The 22,720-nt window shown below is 45.3% G+C and overlaps 1 protein-coding gene across 1 annotated transcript in view; it reads right to left on the bottom strand.

The window, feature by feature from the left end:
- TMTC4 (transmembrane O-mannosyltransferase targeting cadherins 4) overlaps positions 1 to 22,720 on the bottom strand; it is a 446,521-nt gene that overhangs the window by 39,771 nt on the left and 384,030 nt on the right. Inside the window, exon 15 of the mRNA XM_069205065.1 lies at positions 19,671 to 19,785. Within this exon, the coding sequence (XP_069061166.1) occupies positions 19,671 to 19,785 (115 nt within the window). The remainder of the gene's footprint in view (positions 1 to 19,670; positions 19,786 to 22,720) is intronic.

Below are 22,720 nucleotides of genomic sequence, written 5' to 3'. Positions count from 1 at the left end.
TCCCGGATCTGCATCAACTTGCCCACAGCGTATGGAGCCCAAGAGGGACATGAAACACATGTTCTGAAGTTGCCTGCTGGTTAGGGATCTGTGGCTGGTGTTCACTGACCCACTCGCCAGAATAACAGGTCGCACTGACTTAGACAGTATTGTGAGTGGCACAATGGGGCTATACAAGTATAGATGCACCAGGGTATTGATTTGACAATGTTGATGGGCCGTAGAATGGTTGCTGTGCATTGGAAGGCTGGCATGTTGCCTGAGATGGGACAGTGGATTGCAGTGATGCTTGAGGGGGGTAGTGCTGAGGCTCAGACGATGAGGCGGGAGGAGGCATGTGAATTACGTAAGAGACCCAGTGGAGTCGACTGGAAAGGTTTACTAGATGCCATACAGGCACCTCTGACTGACCCAAACATGCAGGAATGAGAGTGGACATGCAGTTACTGAAAATATAGCACATTCCTTCACATGTCTTGGCCTCCCCCTCCATTCTCTGATGTTCATGGTGTGGGAGGGCAGACAGTGTCGCAAGGTCACTGATCATGTTTTCAAATACAACGAGAAATAAGGCCCCCATATTAGGGTGGGGGTCGTGAAGGGCTAACGAGACCGGTGCTTAAGGGAAATGTTCCACTTTGTGTTGTTGTTCTCCCTATGTCTGCTGCCAACTTGCTTATAGTTCAAATTGTTCACAGGTTAATAGATTTTGAAGAACCTGTATCTCCTGATTATCTCGGAAATGTATAAGATGATTACAATGGCTGAGCTGGGAATACTGCTTGCACCGATGTGTCTCACTGGCTAGCAGGTGCTGGCCTGCATACTGTATTGTTAAAGTCGAAACACTAATAAAGATGGTTAAAAAAAAAAAAGAGGAAGAAATGTAATTGATGAAATTAAAGATGTGATCCTCTCACTCTCCCCCAGTAAAGTGGCAGGACAGATATCTTCTGACTTCTATAAACGTTTTGCCAGAGCACTAGCTGCATTCCTCTTATTGATTGCTCTGAGTACTGGTGAAGGGCAAGATATTCTGGAATCATGGGAGTCTGTATATATTGAGGTTTTCTTGACTTGGGATTATATTGGCCAATTTCACTCATTAATGCAGATGCTATGGTATGACTCGCAATCCAAGGTTATCAGGATTAAATTTGTAGGTGGCGCTCCCACTAAAGGGGGCTTAGGTAGAAATTGACATATTGAATATTATGCTTAGTATTAATCTAAGAATATATTTTAGAAATATTTATATATAGAGTGTGTATATATATATATATATATATATATATATATACACATATATTTGATGTGTATATTGCAGTGTAAAATCATTTGTACATGTTTTCAGTTCATTGCTATGACCATTTTTAAACATGTACTTTCAGCATGCTAATCTCTTTACGAACCTTGCAAAGTAAATTAATAAATGTCTTCTTTAGACTAAGAAGCGCATTCCAGAGATTTTTGTCAGTGGATGAGTGTTTCAGCTCGGTCATTACTGAAGGAAACCATTCTGCTGTAGTCGGACAGTCTAAAGGGAGGTTGGAAGTTGAAAGTGTACAATTTAAAAGTGAAAATATGTTTTTATTCAGAGAGTTAAAGGAAGTATCGCAAACTGTGTCTGAAAATGCATGTGAAATTAAAATGCCTTATGATGTCTTGGCAAATGTGTTTTCTTGTTTATCAGGACTTTCTAAATTTTGGGATGGGTGCTTGGATAAAACAGAATAACTGGACTTAAATGTTTAAAAAAGGTGCCTTTTGAACGGAATGATGACCTTTTTGTTCTTGACAGGAGGGTTTGGATACTTTTGTCTGCTTACAGAAAAATGCATGAGAGATGTAAGCAGCAGGGAAAGCTGATTTTTCACATTCCAGTAATGAGGAGGTTAAAAAAGGTGGGGGCCAGTGTGAGCTACATGAGCAGAAGGTAGTTCGTGCTCAGCCAATATTTAGACAAAAAATAGAGTAACCCACAGAAATTGGCAGGAGTTGAAATGCACTCTTTAAAAGATTACACCCAGCAAGAAGTTAAGGATGTTAAAGATATATTCACAGAGCTTTTGCAGAGTAAAATGTGGCCAGGACATAGAGAGATGTTGCTACAGGTAAAACAAAAGATTTTGGAGTTTGCTACTTACTTCTCTATTCTCGTGCAATACAAATCATAACGATGCTAATGGCGAAAAGAAGAGCTGAAGTATTTCTACCAATATAACCAAAAGCAGCACTAGTAAAAAAAAAAATGCTTGAATCAGGCCCACTCCTTTTGTCTTCTCTTCTAAACGCAATCTGTCCTTACAGCCATTCTCTTTCTCTCCTTCTGTCCTCTCCCTCTGCGATTGCTTTCTCTCTACCTTCCCCCTCCTTCCCTCTCTTCTGAAGCCTCCCGGTTTCTGCTGTAATAAATCTCTGAGAGCGGTGGAAAGTAGCAGAGGAACTTGAAGCCGCACTGGGCTTTCAAAACCGGCCTCTTAGGAATTCTACCCACCAGGGAAACGCTTGGCCATGCCTTTAATACACTGACAATGCCTTATACATCAATTTACAAAAACACTAGTGGGCTTGTGTGATGCTATTAATTGTGTTTGACTAATGACTTTGTATTTCACCATTGCGCATATTAGTTGCTCAATGTTCACCAGAAGCACATTATTCAGGTTAGCTGCCTACTGGCTTTAACATGGCATTAGCCATTACATTCTGTATTCAGTTTAGCTGCCTAGTGGCTTTAACATGGCATTAGACATTACATTTGGTATTTAGGTTAGCTGCCTATTGGCTTTAACGTGGAGTTAGACATTGCAGTTGAGACATTACAGGTGAGCTGTGTTTTTCCAAGCTGTTTTTTTCCACATGATAGACCAAGCTGTGTTTTTCACACCAGACCCTAGCTGATAAGAGCGCGTAGATTTTGTGTTTACCTCTCAATCCAGTCTGAGAACGAGTGAAGTTTGGAGAACTGGCCACTCTCCAGGTTTATTCGGTTCTCACACTGAGTTTAATTTTAACGATGGCTCTGGGCAACAGCGAGGGAGAAATATCTTGACATCAGACAGGAACGGACGTCAGTTGCCTGTCTTCATTTGGCTAGAAAATCTCTTTCTCGCAGTTGAACCCGAGTCATCAACTTGCAGGCTCCAGAAAGATGAAGCAGAGTGATAGGCCCTACGGTGATGCAATAGCTGCTTGAGATGTGTCATTTTTACAATGATTCTTGGTTCACTGCCAATGGTTTAGCCGTTTGGTTTTTCACATAGCTTGTACATAACTGGTTCAATTCCCTTGCAGATGTTAAAGAGAAAAATTCAGAGTCTGCAGTGTCCACCCAGAATTCTGACTTAGTGGGGATGGCTAAGTGGGTGCACCAGAAATGTGGACATCTGGGAGAAAAAGCCACTTACAGATCCTACCACAACTCACCACTGACCATGAGTGTGCTGTGTGGTCTCCCTTCGTGTGTGTGCGTGTGGGGTCGGGGGAGGGACCGAACCCCCAACCTGAACCTGATTGATTAAAGTACAAACCCCATGGATCAATTTTGCACAACTGGCGCCTTCAGTTCAAGTTCTACATGGGATCAAAATAAAGTTTGTCAACTTGTTTGATTGCATTCTTCCACTGGAACTAAGCAATCTTACCAGTTAACTGTCTGTGTTTTTTCGTGGGGAACTCTGACTTTCGCTTACTGTGAGAAAACAGGGCTGATTGCAGAGGCCCCCTAACTTTTTGCCCCCATTTTCCACTTTATGCTGGTGTTTTCCTGACTATGATGGTGCCCTGGGTACTGCTAACCAGTCCCAGGGCCTGTGCTCTGTGTAAAATCAATATGCAAATTAGGCTAATTATAATTGGCTAAGTTAACCTACCTATATGTCCCTAGTAGATGGTAGGGCATGTAGGTTTAGGGACCACAGCATAGGTGGTGCACCCATAGGTACACTGCTGAGGTGCCCAGTGTCATTTTAAAGGCAGGCCTGCCTTGCTGGCTGCTTTTAAATTAAAGTTATATGCAAATTCGACTTTGGAATTAAAAGTACTTCCAAAGTCTTAAACTACCTTATTTTTACATATAAGTCACCCCTAAGGTGTGCCCTATGTGCCCCTAGGGCTGGGTGCCATGTAACTATAAGCAGGGACTTTATAAAAATAGATTTATAAACCCTGGTGAGGTAAAAACAGCCAAATTCGTTTTTCCCTCATTGAAGTAAATGGCCTTCATAGGCTAGAATGGGGAGACTTTATTTTAAATTTTAAAGTCTCCTTAAATGTTGCATACCAAGAATTTGGTATCAAATTAATTGTTGTAATAAATCCCACAACTTCCAGTTGTTGGATTTAATATAACTTGTTCAGGTAAAAAGTTTTAGACTTTACCTAAAAAGTTGCCAATTTCAGCCCTGCATTGTTTTTGCTGCTGTGCTCTGATTGGCCAGCCTGCAGCAGCTTAGCCAAGCTGCCTTGATGAGGTGTGAAGTGGCCTGGCTTCACACAAAGGAATGTGCTTGTGGGAGAGAATCTCCCCTCAGCAGATGGTGAGGCAGGAAGGGGGAGGGCTGCCAAACTGGTCTTCAAAGGCAGAGAAAGACATTTGGAGCAACCAGCAACACCCCCACATCCTGCAACCCCAGACAACTAGGTGCCCCCTTGATTAGATTAGGAGAGGGCAGGAGAGGGGTGTGTTTATGATTTTTAGCCACACCAGTGGGTGGGCTCAGCCAGATGTAACCTCCAAAAATCAGATTCAGCCATGTTGGATTTTTAGAGAATGTTGCCTTCTGGGATGGATTTTTGCCACACTTCCCAGGAAGTGGTCATCACAGGGGGACGACCCTGTACCTGATTGGAGAACCAGGACCCCCCTGCTTTTCACCCAGGAGCAAGGATAAAACTGGCAGACCTGCACCCACACCTCAGATCCCCACCAGATTTCAACAAGAAAAGAACTAAAGGAGAAGAAGGACTGCCCTGCTGGACCCCTGGCCTGCACCTGGAACCTGCACTCAGAAGGACTGCACCAGCTGCACACTTGGGCTTCACCACAAGAAGGACTTTGCCTGGCTTCAACTGGTTCAAGGAGGGACTCCCTGTTTGCTACAGGGGAAAAATTGCTATCCAGAGTCCCCTGCACCAACTCCTGAAGAAAGTGACCAGCTGACCAGTGTCCAGTGGCCAAAAAGGAGTTTGAGCCAGGTGCATTCTGGGAGTGGTAGTCCGCACCCCCCAAGGACCATCTCAGAACTTCTGGACCCTTGGGGTGAGCTGTGGACCCCAAAAGAACCTTAAAAGAACATCTGGGTGAAGCCCCAGAAGTTTGGAGAAGATTTGAGAATTTTTGTAAAAAAGCTCCATAGAGGGACCGACCCGCCGCGGAAATTCTAGCCGGCTTGCCTCAACCGCGACCCGGCCTGATTTGGTGGTTCATCCCGGTAAAGAAAAATCTCAGAAAAAGAGACTAAGTCCGAAGGTAAAAAGTTGACCGGGACCTCCCAGCCATCGTATCCGAGAAGGGCTCCATGGACGTCGGATCAAGATCCAGGTTTACCCCGGTCGAAGGATTTTCACCTCGAAAAAACAACTAAGTCCGAAGGTAAAAATCTCCACCGAGGAATCCAGCATCGCGTATCCGGAGAAGGGCTCCAGGAGGTCGGATAGGACTGGCAGGTTCGTCCCGCTGAAGAAAATCTTCAAAATAAAGACTAAGTCAGAAGGTAACTTTTTAACCGAGGCCTCCCGCGACCTGTAGCCGAGCAGGGCTCCATCGCGGTCGGCCTGAAACTTTGACTTTGCCCCGGTCGAGGTGCAACCAGATGACCCGATTGGCGCTTTTTGTTTCTAAGCGCTAGAAAAATAATAATTCTTTTAAAATTCATATCTCCGGTTCCCTTTATCCGATTTTATTTGTTTTGGTGTCATTTTAAAGATAAACATATAAACTATTTTTATAAATTGGTTTTGGATTTTTAAACTGTTTCCTGTGTTTTATTTAATTACTGTTTTGTGATATTTGAATGCTTTACACACTGTCTCCTAAGTTAAGCCTTGACGCTCGTTGCCAAGCTACCAAGGGTTGAGCTGGGGTTAATTTACTGAGACCTAACTGGACCTAAGTGGAGGTTAGTGGCTTGTTGCTCGGTGTAGGTACCTACCTGCCCTTACCAATAACCCATTTTCCAACACTTACATTCCAGCAAACCTTTCAGGTGGACTGTGTACCTTTACATGAGTAGAACTCATGCTACATCAATTTGCTATTTTAGAGACACTGTTCAATCAGTTCTTATCCCAATCAGAGTATATACACTTCAGTCTTTTCATTGTAGATGTATCTGATTTGAAAGGTTATGAGATCAATATGTTAATCCACTTCCATTGCTTTACAGTGATTGCTTTTATCATTCCAATCTGATTTGTTTATAAAAAATGTTGTTGATGTTTTTGTTTTTTGTGTTTGTTTGAAATAAGAGGTATGTAAACAAAAATTCATTGGTCATAGGGTGGAGTCTGATGCTATTAATTGTGTTTCACCAATGAATTTGTGTTTCACCACTGCGCATATTAGTTGCTCAGTGTTCACCAGTAGCACATTATTCAGGTTAGCTGCCTATTGGCTTTAACATGGCATTAGCTATTACATTCTGTATTCAGTTTAGCTGCCTAGTGGCTTTAACATGGCATTTGGTATTTAGGTTTGCTGCCTATTGGCTTTAACGTGGAGTTAGACATTGCAGTTGAGACATTGCAGATGAGCTGTGTTTTTCCACATGATAGACCAAGCTTTGTTTTTCACACCAGACCCTAGCTGATAAGAGCGTGTAGATTTTGTGTTTACCTCTCAATCCAGTCTGAGAGCGAGTGAAGTTTGGAGAATTGACCACTCTCCAGGTTTATTCGGTTCTTACACTGTTTGCTTTTAATGATGGCTCTGGGCAACAGTGAGGGAGAAATATCTTGACTTCAGACAGGAACGGACGTCAGTTGCCTGTCCCCGTTTGGCTAGAAAATCTCTTTCTCGCAGTTGAACCGGAGTCATCAACTTGCAGGCCCCAGAAAGATGAAGCAGAGTGATAGGCCCTACGGTGATGCAATTTTGACTTTTATGCTTTGCTTTGAAGTTATGCTATAATATAATCACATGTATTTGCTGTGTGCATTGCAACTGAGAAGTACTTTGATATATTTTGCTTTCATTGCTGCGACTACTTTTGAACGTGTGCTTCCAACCTACTAATTTCGTCTTTCAGAAACCTTGTGGTGAAGTAATAATAACAATAAATGTCTTCTTTAAACTAAGAAGTGCATTCCAGAGAGGTTTTGTAAGCTCGGTCATAAGATAAGAGAAGGAAAGCAGGACAGCTTGTTACCTCTCCTGAGACACAGCTTGACTTGCCAAATGAGCCGCCAATGGAAGAAAGTGCTTCATTTGCATTTGTTCAGAAGGCAATTGAGGTTCTAGAACTACAGATTCTCTCCATTGTGATAAATAATATTTGACCGATTCTACAGCCTAGGCCAGCAGCATTTGAGCCATTGCTCATATTTAATAATGCCGAAATAGATGCTGTGAAGGCTATATGGTTAAAACCATGTTTGACTTGCAGGTGACCAGATGTCATAGACCAATGCCCGGTGATTGGATTTTCTCACCAAGCACCCAACCCTGAAGAGTCTCATTGTAAAGGACTCAACGAGAAAGGTGAACCCTACTCATTTCCAACCAATCATCCTGCTAGAAAATTCAAAACGATTGATGCCTTGGGCAAACATATGTTTTCCTCTGCCAGCCTGGCACTGTGATCCCTTAAAGCAATCTGTCTCTTGGGCACTCTAATGATATTGGTGTTTTAACCACAGACTCCATGTTGCACTTAGCCAAGCCGCACACCGTCACATTAGTGACCACCAGTTCATTTAGAATATTGACTTATTTTGGCATTAGCCACCGCCACGTTAAAAGCTGTAAGTAATTTTCTACGCTGTACAATAGGCTCATGTTTTTATTTTTCGTGTTCTTTCCCACCAGGGGCTTAGGCTGATAAAAATGTACTAGGAAGGCAGGGAATGTTTTTTTTTTGATCAAGAGGACCTTGGGATTGTGGCCAAGTCCTGACGTGTACTTTTCAAAGCTGACCTAAAGTAATCAGCATTTGTTTAATAATAAACTTCTGCAGTGAGAGGGAGGTTCTAGAATTTTCCTATATTGTTTGTTCAAAGTATAAGAGGCCGTGACCAGATGACCGGGGACCGAGAGTGATTCAGATCTCAGAATGCCCAGGACGCTGGGGTGTCATCCTTCCCGTGAGGATAATTGATCTCTCTCTCTCTCCTTGATCGATTCTGGGATCTGGTGATCTGATGCTGACAGGAGCGAGATGAAGTAGATGAGCTGTTGCCTCATGGTGATGCATACTTTTTAATTCTTGTTATCTGCTTTGCATTGTGATATATATATATATATATATATATATATACACAGGGAGTGCAGAATTATTAGGCAAATGAGTATTTTGACCACATCATCCTCTTTATGCATGTTGTCTTACTCCAAGCTGTATAGGCTCGAAAGCCTACTACCAATTAAGCATATTAGGTGATGTGCATCTCTGTAATGAGAAGGGGTGTGGTCTAATGACATCAACACCCTATATCAGGTGTGCATAATTATTAGGCAACTTCCTTTCCTTTGGCAAAATGGGTCAAAAGAAGGACTTGACAGGCTCAGAAAAGTCAAAAATAGTGAGATATCTTGCAGAGGGATGCAGCACTCTTAAAATTGCAAAGCTTCTGAAGCGTGATCATCGAACAATCAAGCGTTTCATTCAAAGTAGTCAACAGGGTCGCAAGAAGCGTGTGGAAAAACCAAGGCGCAAAATAACTGCCCATGAACTGAGAAAAGTCAAGCGTGCAGCTGCCACGATGCCACTTGCCACCAGTTTGGCCATATTTCAGAGCTGCAACATCACTGGAGTGCCCAAAAGCACAAGGTGTGCAATACTCAGAGACATGGCCAAGGTAAGAAAGGCTGAAAGACGACCACCACTGAACAAGACACACAAGCTGAAACGTCAAGACTGGGCCAAGAAATATCTCAAGACTGATTTTTCTAAGGTTTTATGGACTGATGAAATGAGAGTGAGTCTTGATGGGCCAGATGGATGGGCCCGTGGCTGGATTGGAAAAGGGCAGAGAGCTCCAGTCCGACTCAGACGCCAGCAAGGTGGAGGTGGAGTACTGGTTTGGGCTGGTATCATCAAAGATGAGCTTGGGGGGCCTTTTCGGGTTGAGGATGGAGTCAAGCTCAACTCCCAGTCCTACTGCCAGTTCCTGGAAGACACCTTCTTCAAGCAGTGGTACAGGAAGAAGTCTGCATCCTTCAAGAAAAACATGATTTTCATGCAGGACAATGCTCCATCACACGCGTCCAAGTACTCCACAGCGTGGCTGGCAAGAAAGGGTATAAAAGAAGGAAATCTAATGACATGGCCTCCTTGTTCACCTGATCTGAGCCCCATTGAGAACCTGTGGTCCATCATCAAATGTGAGATTTACAAGGAGGGAAAACAGTACACCTCTCTGAACAGTGTCTGGGAGGCTGTGGTTGCTGCTGCACGCAATGTTGATGGTGAACAGATCAAAACACTGACAGAATCAATGGATGGCAGGCTTTTGAGTGTCCTTGCAAAGAAAGGTGGCTATATTGGTCACTGATTTGTTTTTGTTTTGTTTTTGAATGTCAGAAATGTATATTTGTGAATGTTGAGATGTTATATTGGTTTCACTGGTAATAATAAATAATTGAAATGGGTATATATTTTTTTTTGTTAAGTTGCCTAATAATTATGCACAGTAATAGTCACCTGCACACACAGATATCCCCCTAACATAGCTAAAACTAAAAACAAACTAAAAACTACTTCCAAAAATATTCAGCTTTGATATTAATTAGTTTTTTGGGTTCATTGAGAACATGGTTGTTGTTCAATAATAAAATTAATCCTCAAAAATACAACTTGCCTAATAATTCTGCACTCCCTGTATATATATACACACATCTAGATACATATATTTGCTGTGTATATTGCAGTGTAGAATCATTTGTACATGTTTTCAATTCATTGCTGTGACCATTTTAAAACATGTACTTTCAGCATGCTAATCTCCTTTTACGAACCTTGCAAAGTGAATTAATAAATGTCTTCTTTAGACCAAGAAGTGCATTCCAGAGAATTTTGGCAGTGAATGAGTGTTTCAGCTCAATCATTACTGAAGCAAAACATTCTGCCATAGTCGGACAGTCAACAGGGAGGTTGGAAGTTGAAAGTGTACAATTTAAAAGTGAAAATATGTTTTTATTCAGAGAGTTAAAGGAAGCACCGCAAACTGTGTCTGAAAATGCATGTGAAATTAAAATGCCTTATGATGTCTTGGCAAATTGTTTATCAGGACTTTCTAAATTTTGGGATGGGTGCTTGGATAAAACAGAATAACTGTACTTATATGTTTAAAAAAGGTGCCTTTTGAATAGAATGATGACCCTTTTGTTCTTGACAGGAGGGTTTGAATACTTTTGTCTTCTTACAGAAAAATGCATGAGAGATGTAAGCAGTTAAAATATGAAAATAAGAAATTACAGAAACAGCTTGTTGACACAAAAAATACTGTAACTATGCTGTCTTGTCAGAATAAGTTATTACAAGATAAGGCTGATATCTACCAAGCCGTCGCAGGGAAAGCTGATTTTTCACATTCCAGTAATGAGGAGGTTAAAAAAGGTGGGGGCCAGTGTGAGCTACATGAACAGAAGGTAGTTCGTGCTCAGCCAATATTTAGACAAAAAATACAGAGTAACCCACAGAAATCGGCAGGAGTTGAAAAGCATTCTTTAAAAGATTACACCAAGCAAGAAGTTAAGGATGTTAAAGATATATTCACAGAGCTTTAACAGAGTAAAATGTGGCCAGGACATAGAGAGATGTTGCTACAGGTAAAACAAAAGATTTTGGAGCTTGCTACTTCTCGCATTAAGCAAGGGACACAGCGATTCATGGGATTGTTTGATTTTTAGAGACAGCATGACCCTCATCTGAGTAAAATCTTAACCCTTTGGTACAAAGTGACAAGAACAAAACATGAGTTTGAATGGGGTGAAGAGCAGCCGTGTGCTTTTGGTTTGGAAAAAGAAATAATTCAACAGGATTTAGACTTGTGTACAGTGCAGGAAGGAGACATTGTGTTGCATGCAACTATCCAGGGACAATATGTAGGTTGAAGCAAGTGGCAAAAGCAAAGAAGAACAGAGTGTCCCTAGGGTTCTGGACTAAGACATTATCTCATGGGGCTCTGAAAAACTAGAGAGAGGATTTAACTGAAGCCCTCCAGACTCTGAATAACAGACCATTACAAAATGTTGAAACTCTCCTGATACAACCACATGTGGCCACCAACACCATTGTGTACTGGGAAATAAAACCTGGAGCTTCAGCTCCTTACAGAGCCACGCCTGATTCTGGAGGTCTTGACCTACACATGCTTACAAAATTGTCCAACTTGTCATAAGTCCAGTGTATGGAGGATTGGTGGGGAAGGGGACTTCCCCAGCCCTTCTGACAGTACATGGAAAAGGAGGTTCTAGTTCAACTGACAAAAACCCTGGTGCTACGGTATGGGTGGAATCCCCAAATGACCCTCTAGAACCTGCAGAAATGATAGCCAAGGGGCCTAATAATGTCCTGCTGATCAAAAAAGAAGGAAAGGGAAAAAAGGAGCACATTTCAACTGATAAATGTTATTTGCAAGAAAGATCATACTTGTTTCTTTTACAGATCATACTACGACTTGCCTCTGACCACGAGTGTGCTGTGTGGTCTCCCTTCGGGCGTGTGCAGTCGGGAGGGACAGCACCCCCAACGTGAACCTGATTGATCAATCATGTTGCGCAACACCCCTGCTGCTATCGAAGAGCAATGCCTGTGGATCCATTTAACACTAATTGTACTTCATAGATCAAAGTTCTGCATGGGAATAATGCAGAGTACCATGGATGTCCTATCAACCTGCTTGATTGCAATTCTAATGGAACAAACAACATGGCTTGTTATCACCGGATGACTGCTGCCAGACTCATTAAGGATGTTTAAGTTGCCAGTTGGCTGAGACTTCTCATATGGGAACCTCACTTTTACTTACATTCCAGCAAACATTACAGGTGGACCATGTACATGATTAGGATGTTTTCATCTAACTCTATACCAACCCGTTATCCTAGCGACACTATTCAATTATGTGAAGACTGTGATTCAGTTATTATCCCAATCTGAGTATCTAAGCTTAAGCCTTTCTATTGTAGGTGTGCCTGGTTTAACTGTTTGTAATACCAATAAGTCAATCACACTTCCATTGCTTTATAATGATTGTTCTTGTCATTTCATTATATTGCTGTGTATGGTGCATATCTACTTTGCTTGTAATGTATAAAAAGAAAAAAAGATAGAAGTTAATTTTCTGACTATAGGGTTTATGAGTCATTGGTCAAAAGGGTGGAGTGCATGCACTTAGCCTAGCAGCACACCGTCACATTAGTGACCACCAGATTCATTTGCCTATTGACTCATTTTAGCATTAGCTACTGCCACGTTAAAAGCTGTATGTAATTTTCTATGTTGTACAATGTGCTCATGTTTTTATTTTTTGTGTTCTTTCCAACCAAGGGCTTAGGCTGATAAGAATGTACTAGGACGGCAGGGAACATTTTTTTTTGATTCAGGGCACCTTGGGATTGTGGCCAAGTCCCGACATGTTCTTTTCAAAGCTGGCCTAAAGTAATCAGCATTTTTTGAATAATAAACTTCTGCAGTGAAAGGGAGGTTCTAGAATTTTCCTCTCTTGCTTGTTCAAAGTATAAGAGGCTGAGACCAGGAGGACCTGGGACCGAGAGTGATTCAGATCTCAAACATGCCCAGGACGCTGGGGTGTGTCATCCTTCCCATGAGGATAACTGATCTCTCTCCTCATTCGATTGTGGGATCTGGCGATCTGATGCTCATAGGACAGAGATGAAGCAGATGTGCCCTTGCCTCAGGGTGATGCATACTTTTTAATTCTTGTTATCTGCTTTGCATTGTGATATATATGGAAAATGTCACTTACCCAGTGTAAATCTGTTCGTGGCATGTTGCGCTGCAGATTCACATGCTGTGCATTATCCTGCCATCTAGTGTTGGGCTCGGAGTGTTACAAGTTGTTTTTCTTCGAAGAAGTCTTTTCGAGTCACTGGACCGAGTGGCTCCTCCCTTATTATTACCATATATTTGCTGTGTATATTGCAGTGGAGAATCATATGTACATGTTTTCATTTCATTGCTGTGACCATTTTTAAACATGTATTTTCAGCATGCTAATCTTTTACAAACCTTGCAAAGTGAATTCATAAATGTCTTGTTTAGACTAAGAAGCACATTTCAGAGATTTTTGTCAGTGCATGAGTGGTTCAGCTTGGTTCTTAGTGAAGCAAAACAGGCAGATACACACATGCCCTTTGGGGTATGGCTAGCAAGATGTTGCTGGTAGTCCCAGATGATCTTAGGAGCTCTCACTCAGACGATCCATAACAAGCGCGAAGGCCACCAAGTATGTTATCTGATCCGGTTTGGATACCATAGACTGCAATGGCAGGGAAGTCAGTGTCAGCATTGTCCTTCGTAGACATGCCTGGAAGAGTTTCACTAGATCTTCTGGTGATGTACAGGCTTCACTAATGGACATGCCCTTTGATGGGTCTTTACCTCTTCCTCCATCAAGCCCTATTCAGTCTCATGTCCTACGAGGAGTAAAAATTGCACACTAAGTCAAACTGTTTTCTTAGGCCTTAAAGTTGCCTCCTGGCTGGCTAAACTAAAATTATTCCAGCTTAGTATTTGGCTAAAACAGATGAGGCACAGTGGATGATGGTCAGCAGAAGGAAAATGTCTCACAAATAATGCACACTTACATTTCACTACTGCTGTTCCATGAGATTCTTACAACACATTATACTACCACTGATGGGTATGAGTTAACTCAAACTTTGTGCAGAGCATAATGTAACTGCTCTGTTTGTTCATATGAATTCAGTCTGAGTAAGCTGAAAACTACCTAATCAGTGTCATGCTGCAGTCCTAGAATAAATAACTGAAGCAGGGAAAGATCAGTTCACTACATTGCCTCTTTTCTATCCTGAAATGTCACTGACTTTTAATAATGAAAGTGGAAGTTGTTCTGGAAGGGAGTTCTAGAAGGACAGGAGGATGCCTCATTATGTAAACTACAAAGAACAACGGTCCCTGAGATCCACAAGAAGTACTGGGCATGAATGGAACAGTGAGGACTGCTGGGTAACAGAAGACAAGTGGATTCTCAACCTACCAAGCACTTCGTCTCTCACCCTTGCATCATACAGGGGCCCCGCCACCTGGGGTCTATACTACAACCCCGCTAGCGGTCACCCCACTAGTACCTGTTTATCTTTGAGAGTCTGAAAGGGTCTTGGGGTATGAACCCATGCTCAAACTGTGGCTTCCTTCAGCCTAGCAGGAGTGGGTGGAATTGGGCCTTTTAAAGTTTGTGTAGTTCCTGGTCAGGTTGCCAGCCTTGACTGCTCTTTCACATCCTCCCTCCTTCATGGGGTGTATTTGTTCAGCAGTAGACAGTTTAATATAAATAAATGACTAAAAATAATCTAGTGTATGGTTACTGCTTTTGCCACCGATTCCCATTCTTGTTCTTTTTTCACTTCTTTTATTTATTTGACAGCACCACCTGCCAGGTGACCGCTCAGCCCTCCACAGGGCTTGGTCGCCCCACTCACTGCTGCCGCTCCTGCCTGCCTTTGCCGCCTCCTGCCTGCAGATTCCTTCGCTCGCTCGCTGCTCCTGGGATTCCCGCCGCTGCCTCCCTGCGGCCCCGCCCCCCTGTGATTCCATTCGCCGGACCGCTCCCGCCACCCAGCTGCTCCTCCCTCCCGGCTCCTTACTTATGACGCCCCCAGAGCGACCGCGCAGCGGACGCGCGCAGCGGGAGCTCCGACTGAGCGCCGAAGGTGCGCCAAAGGTAAGCCCGTCTGCGCCCGTCCGCGCCTGGACCGCGCCCAGCGCCAGACCCCCTGGTCCTCGCCCTCGCCAGCACACCCTGCACAGCTACGATGCCAGAACCCTCCACACACTCAACGCCGGCCGAAACACCGCCTGCTACCGAGCCACCCCGAGACGCACCCACGGACCCTTCACCTGCCTGACCTGCCGCTTCACCAGCCTACGACCCAACACTGCACCTACTAAACCGAGCCCCAGCAACAAACACCTGATGTGCATCCTGCTCAACACCCGCTCCGTTCACAGGCATGCCGTCGAACTCTGGAACCTCCTCGATTCGACAGCACCAGACATCGCCTTCCTGACAGAAACCTGGATGAACGCCTCCTCAGCACCCGACGTCGCCATCGCCGTCCCAGAAGGCTACAAAATCACCAGGAGGGACCGCGTCAACCAGACAGGAGGAGGCATCGCCATCATCCACAAGAACACCATCCGCATCACGACCAACTCTGATGACACCTTCACCTCCGCCGAACACCTCCACTTCCAGATACACACCAACCCCAAGACCACGCTCAGAGGCACCCTCATCTACAGACCACCGGGACCACGCACACAGTTCAGCGAAGACATCACAGACTTCGTCAGCCCCCACGCCATCAATTCCACCGACTACATCCTCCTGGGGGACCTCAACTTCCACCTGGAGGACGACAAGGACCGCAACACCACTGCTCTACTGGACAACCTGGCCAACCTCGGACTCAAGCAACTGGTAACCACCCCTACACACCACGCCGGCCACACGCTTGACCCAGTCTTCTCATCCAGCAAATATGTCACCTTCAGCCACTCCACCAATCTCCAGTGGACTGACCACAGCTGCGTCCACTTCAGCTTCAGTAAAACGACGACCCACCACCACCCTCAACAAACCCCCCGCAGGAGCTGGAACAAGATCACCGGAGACCAGCTCACCACCTTCCTCAGCCAGAACCCCCCCACCAGCTCAACGGACCCCAACGAAGCCGCCAACAACCTCACACAGTGGATCACCAACTGCGCAGACGCCCTCGCACCACTGAAGAAGAACCCCCCCAGCAGACGCAGCAGCAAGAAAGCCTCCTGGTTCACCGACGAGCTCATCACCTCCAAGAAGAACTGCCGCTCCCTGGAGAACACCTGGCGCACCAACCAGACCACAGACAACATGACGGCCCTCAAACACGCCACCCGCAAACACCACCAACTGATCCGCGCCACAAAGAAGACAGCCTTCAAGGAACGACTGGACAACAACACCCACAACAGCAAGGAACTCTTCAGCATCGTCAAAGAGCTCTCCAACCCCGACGCCGGAAACAATGACATCACTCCCTCGCAAGACCTCTGCGACTCCCTCGCAGCCTTCTTCCACGACAAGATCGCCAACATTCACAACAGCTTCGGCCCACCAACCACAAACCCCACCACCGAACCGATGCCCCCCACCGCCACCCTCCGCACCTGGACCCCAGTCAGCACCGAAGACACAACACGCACAATGAACACCATCCACTCCGGATCCCCTACGGACCCCTGCCCACACCACATCTTCAACACGGCTGACCACATCATCGCACCCCACCTCCGTGACATCGTCAACGCCTCCTTCAACACCGCCACCTTCCCGGAGTGCTGGAAACACGCCGAGATCAGTGCCCTGCTGAAGAAACCAACTGCAGACCCCTCCGACCTCAAGAACTACCGCCCCATCTCGCTCCTCCCGTTTCCTGCCAAAGTCATCGAGAAGACCGTCAACAGACAGCTAGCTGCCTTCCTCGAGACCAACGGATCCCTCGACCACTCGCAATCCGGCTTCCGAGCCAACCACAGCACGGAGACCGCCCTCATCGCAGCCACAGACGACATCAGATCCCTAATGGACAATGGGGAAACTGCGGCCCTCATCCTCCTGGACCTCTCCGCAGCGTTCGACACTGTCTGCCACCGCACCCTGGTACAGCGCCTGAACAACACCGGCATCCAGGGGAAGGCCCTGGAGTGGATCGCCTCATTCCTCGCCGGAAGAACCCAGAGAGTCCGCCTCCCCCCGTTCCGGTCAGCGGCCACCGAAGTCATCTGCGGAGTTCCACAAGGGTCATCGCTCAGCCCCACCCTCTTCAACGTCTATATGAGCCCCCTCGCAACCATCGCACGTCAACACAACCTCAAGATCATCACCTACGCCGACGACACCCAGCTGATCCTCTCCCTCACCAGCGACCCGGACGCCGCCAGAGCCAGCCTACACGAAGGGATGAAAGACGTCGCCGAATGGATGAAGAACAGCCGCCTGAAACTGAACTCAGACAAGACGGAGGTCCTCATCCTGGGATCATCACCATCCGCCTGGGACGACTCCTGGTGGCCCCCCGCCCTGGGAGCCACCCCCAAGCCAACGGACCACGCTCGCAACCTAGGCTTCATCCTGGACTCCTCCCTCTCGATGACCAGACAAGTCAACGCCGTCTCATCTTCATGCTTCAACACCCTGCGCATGCTTCGAAAGATCTTCCGGTGGATCCCCACCGAGACCAGGAAGACGGTCACCCAGGCCCTCGTCACCAGTCGGCTGGACTACGGGAACGCCCTCTACGCCGGCACCGCCGCCAAACTCCAGAAGAAACTCCAACGGATCCAGAACGCCTCAGCACGACTCATCCTGGACATCCCCCGACACAGCCACATCTCCGAACACCTGAGAGACCTGCACTGGCTCCCCGTCAACAAAAGAATCACGTTCCGACTCCTCACCCACGCACACAAGGCCCTCCACGACCTGGGCCCCAAGTTCCTCAACAGCCGCCTGACCTTCCACAAGCCCACCCGCCAGCTCCGCTCCGCCAGCCTCGCTCTCGCCACCGTCCCCCGCATCCGCAGAGCCACCGCCGGAGGAAGATCCTTCTCCTACCTGGCAGCCAAGACATGGAACTCCCTCCCCATCCACCTCCGGACAACGCAAGACCATCTCGCCTTCAGGAAGCAACTCAAGACCTGGCTGTTCGAGCAGTAGCGTTTCCCCCCCCCCCAGCGCCTTGAGACCCTCCGGGTGAGCAGTGCGCTATACAAATGCCTTTGATTGATTGATTGATTGCGCGGCACACGTTGCTGTATGAATTTGCTGATGTTTCTCTTATTAACCCCTTTTTTGGTGTCCACGCATACAGCATTCCATTGCCTCTGTGGATATGCTGGTTAGTCCTTAACATAATTATAATTTGCATGTCTAACTTTAACATACCCACACCCATCACACCGATTGACACTGCGCCCCATAACATGACAATACTCCCAACCACATACCTAACGCAGCGTAGCTTACTATCCATATGGATAAGCACTTCAGTCCCCCTCACAGGGGTAGTAAGTGCTCTACAAATGCTACTAAACAACAGAATACATTAAATTTCTACAAGCCAGTTAGAAATGTTGCTTTTCCTCCAATCACAAATTGGAATCAAACTATCGAGCTATCAACAGAACTGTAGTGGTTGAGCTCACAGTTGGGGGAAGGGGTCACCTTAATGTAAAACCTTGTTTTCATGAGTGAAACACTCCTAATCCGCATTTTCTGGGTAGACACCTGAGGGACGTTTATGTGTCTACTCAATCCTACCAGATCCATTGTTTGTTTCCCCTAATTGGGTATTAACTAGCCATTTTGGGCATATCAACCTTCTTCCTGCATAGTCACTGACCCCTTCAACCTCTTGCAATCATCTTCCCCATTCAATATCCATTTACTACCTCCTCTCTCCCCACCCATTCTCAAATTATGACCTGCTCATTGTCCAATACCTTCCTTGTTTGCCTCCTAAGTCCAATCACCATTCCACCTCCTCCCATTTCCTCTCCTCTTTGACCATTTGCTTCCCTATCAAGTCACCTCAGGACAAGCCAGGCTTTTCCGTTTGTTTCCTGGCTTGATTGTTTAACTTTTCCTTCTCTGTCCTTTCCCTCTCTCTCTTTGCCAGTCTCTGTGCTCCCTCCCTTCAAACAGGATTCCACTGCCTCAAAGTAGGGCCTTTTAGCCTCTGTTACCTGGTACTCATGTCTCTTTTCCATTCCCAGCACCCCTTTTCCCTCTCCATTCCATATCTCCCAGTGCAACAAACACCTGCATCTTATGTGAGATACATTCAACTTGTTACCTGGCTTCCAAATCTCTTTTAGTCACATAGGGAGGTCATATGTTGTGAAACACCGATGCCCTGCCATGTTGTGACAATGGATTGTTACACACAGCTATCACTGGAAAAATGTGTTCTGTTAATCACCTTTGGCACCTTACTATTGGAAAGCCTTATTTCTTGCCAGTCGGTAAAACAACTGAACTATATTTGTGTCGATAGACCACTTTCTGAACTATAACATAATATACACAAAGTGCTGACTGCTAAGGAACCCGCATGCCCTTCTCCTCCATCTGCAAAATGAAATAAGATTACAGCAAACAGGAATGCTCGAAAACGTGTGTTTTTTTTTTTTTTTAAGTGCATGGAACCAGACCCAGAAAAGGGAAATCTACCCTTAATGCTGTAAATAATTTTTTACCTGTGTTATCTAACAAGATAATCATGTTGTTCCATGCTAAGCTATGTTCTGGTTTCAGAACTGTCGCATTTCTCCATGCGTTCAGGGCATCTATGTGGCGATTCAAGTCTGCATACTGAAAACAAAAAGGTAATAGATGAGATTAGACCATTCACATTTGTTTGCACTTTGAATTGTACCGTACAGTATGCAACATGGCTATTTTTAAATTCATACACAGCCGCATGTATTATTTTTATGCCTGGACTAAAGACCACGTTAGCTACCTGCCACAGAGAATATAATCGACACAGAGAAAGGGAGGGGGGTAAAAACCCCACTTCAGTCAATCGTCCTCAGACACTATTCAGGGGCATTGGTTGATTTAACTGTCAATCAGGATGTATGAGGTTCTGTTTTTCCACCATGTGGGGCTGCTTGATTAATGGAGCAAATATATAAGGGGAATGCTTCCATTGTAGTCCATGGACAGTAAAGTGTCCATACATTGCAATGGAGAGTTAATTCCTATCATTTACAAGATAACTGAAGTTTGGCTTAGTCATTGGGCAAGACCCTTTGCTCTGTATGGCAAGCGTTGGGCCCTCTCCATGGAACAGCTTATCCCAGGCAGACTCCATAGTGGTCTCTGGTGCTCATCCATCTTCCAAATATGGCTTGCTACTTTGATCCTGAAGCTGCTCGCTCCTGCCCCTGCTGACTCACCCAGACTCCCATACAAGTGATGCAGTTTAAGCTCTGTCGCAAGAATTATCTTGGTGGGGAGAAATATCCCTTTCTGCCTTTTCAATCCAGGATGGGATATGCCACAGGAGTAACCCATAAACCCAACTAAGACCGGGGTAAAATTTATACCATATACAAATGTCTAGTGGGGTATCAAAAAAGGACATATACTTAAGTCACTAGATTGTGACTCCACAAAGATAATATAACAACAAAAGCTGGAAATCACAAATTCTATTTGAGCCCTAATTAGCCATAATGGGAACATGGGAGCCATCGATCTAACAGAAGATCCTGGTTAACATGGGCTGCATGGTGGCCAAACAAGATAAAGCCCAAAAGTAAGTTGACAGTCCCCCTCCCAGCAATCAGGACTGGGAGACAGGTACGGACCAGTGCAAATTGATGGAAAGAGATCCACCATGGAAGGGGATGCCTGGGAAAGTTTGAGGCAACTTGGCGCACATGGAGAGTGCTATCAGGGAAGGAGGGAAAGATGAATCATGGCAGCCCAATATGCTTTAGCGCTATGCAAGTGGTCCCAGCTTGGCTGCAATGAAGAGGAAGGGATGGGATGGGATGGTGCAGGATGGACTATAGCGCTGATTGGAGAAGTCAACTGTACAGACAGTCATACCAAATTGCCTATTACAGAAGACAGGGGAACAACGTAGATGTTACTCAATACTGGACATTCATGAAGAGACTGATACGATCAATTACTGCACTGGTTGATTAATGTGCAAATTTAAATTGCCACTTGTTGCATGTTTTGATTGAAACCACATTTGTGAATGTACGACATGGGGAGTGGCGATATGCTCAGATCATGCAGAGATACGCAGCATAGGATGCAGTTACAAACAAAAACAGTTTTAACAAAAAATATATATATATTTCAATAGTTATAAAATACATAATTGAAAGCATTAATTATTGTTCACAAATGTGTTCAAGATGCAAAAAGTGAAAACACAATGCCTGTGAGAGGCATGTGAACGGCGCAAAGTGAAACACATGTAAAAACCCTGAACAGCGATGTTAGACCTGACGTCCTTGGTATGGTGGCCCCTGTCTTTTTTGCCTCTGCTTCCCATGTTTTGACTGTGTGCCGGACTCTTGTTTATGCTGTTTTTGTTACTCTTGGCACTTTACCATTGCTGACCAGTGCTAAAGTGCAAGTCCTCCCTAGTGTAAATTGTATGTGTAATTGTTTTTTCTATGATTGGCATATTTGATTTACTAGTAAGTCCCTAGTAAAGTGCACTAGAGGTGCCTAGGGCCTGTAAATCAAATGCTACTAGTGGGCCTGCAGCACTGGTTGTGTCACCCATATGAGAAGGCCTGTAAACATCGTTCAGGCCTGCCACTGCAGTGTGTGTGTGCATTTCAAAACTGCCAATTCGACCTGGCAAGTGTACTCACTTGCCAGGCCCAAACCTCCACTTTTTATATATGTAAGGCACCCCCTAAGGTAGGCCCTAGGTAGCCCAAAGGGCAGGGTGCAGTGTATGTTAAAGGTGGGACATGTACTGATGTGTTTTACATGTCCTAACAGTGAAATAATGCCAAATTGGGGTTTCACTGTTGCAAGGCCTATCTCTCTCATAGGTTAACATGGGGGCTGTCTTTAAATATCCTCAAAGTGCAGTTTCCCTTTCAGAGCAGATAGAGATCTGGAGTTTGAGGTCTCTGAACTCACAATTCAAAAATACATCGTTTGGTAAAGTTGAAAATGCCACTTTTAGAACTTGGGCATTTTCTTGTATAAGCCATCCTGTGGTCTGTCTGCTTGTGTATTCCCTGTCTGGGTCAGACTAGCAGGTGGGCTGTTTGTGAATCCCCTCTGGATAGTGACTTGAAAGGAGCTGGGGTGTAGGGTGCATAACCTGATGAGCCATCTGGGCTAGAGAGGAGGAGTGGTCACTTACACCTGAATGGGCTGTGCCTGCCCTCACACAATGCAGTCTCCAACCCCCTTGTGCGAGTCTGTAGACAGGCCTGGGAAAGGCAGGATCTTGTGAACATAGACTTTTCCTTTGAAGTTTGCTTACTTCAAAGGCAGAAAGGAGTATAAGCAGTGGACCCAAAACCCCAGATTTCCAGAGGAACCTCTGTCAAGGAGAAGAGCTGAAGAACTGGCGGAGGAGTACTGCCCCTTTGCCTGTGACTGTGCTTTGCTGGGTTAGGCTGCAGTTGCTACTTCTGCCTGAAGGGGACAAAGACTGGACTTAGCGGTATATTCCTGCTTGTGAAGAATCTCCAAGGGCTTGGAATGAGCTTGCCTCCTGTTTTGAAGTCTCAAGGCCATCAAAGACTTCCTC

Source organism: Pleurodeles waltl, chromosome 8, assembly GCF_031143425.1.
Source record: "Pleurodeles waltl isolate 20211129_DDA chromosome 8, aPleWal1.hap1.20221129, whole genome shotgun sequence".
Lineage (NCBI taxonomy): Eukaryota > Metazoa > Chordata > Amphibia > Caudata > Salamandridae > Pleurodeles > Pleurodeles waltl.
The sequence above is the reverse complement of the archived record's forward strand: the minus strand, read 5'-3'. Positions and strand labels throughout refer to the sequence as shown.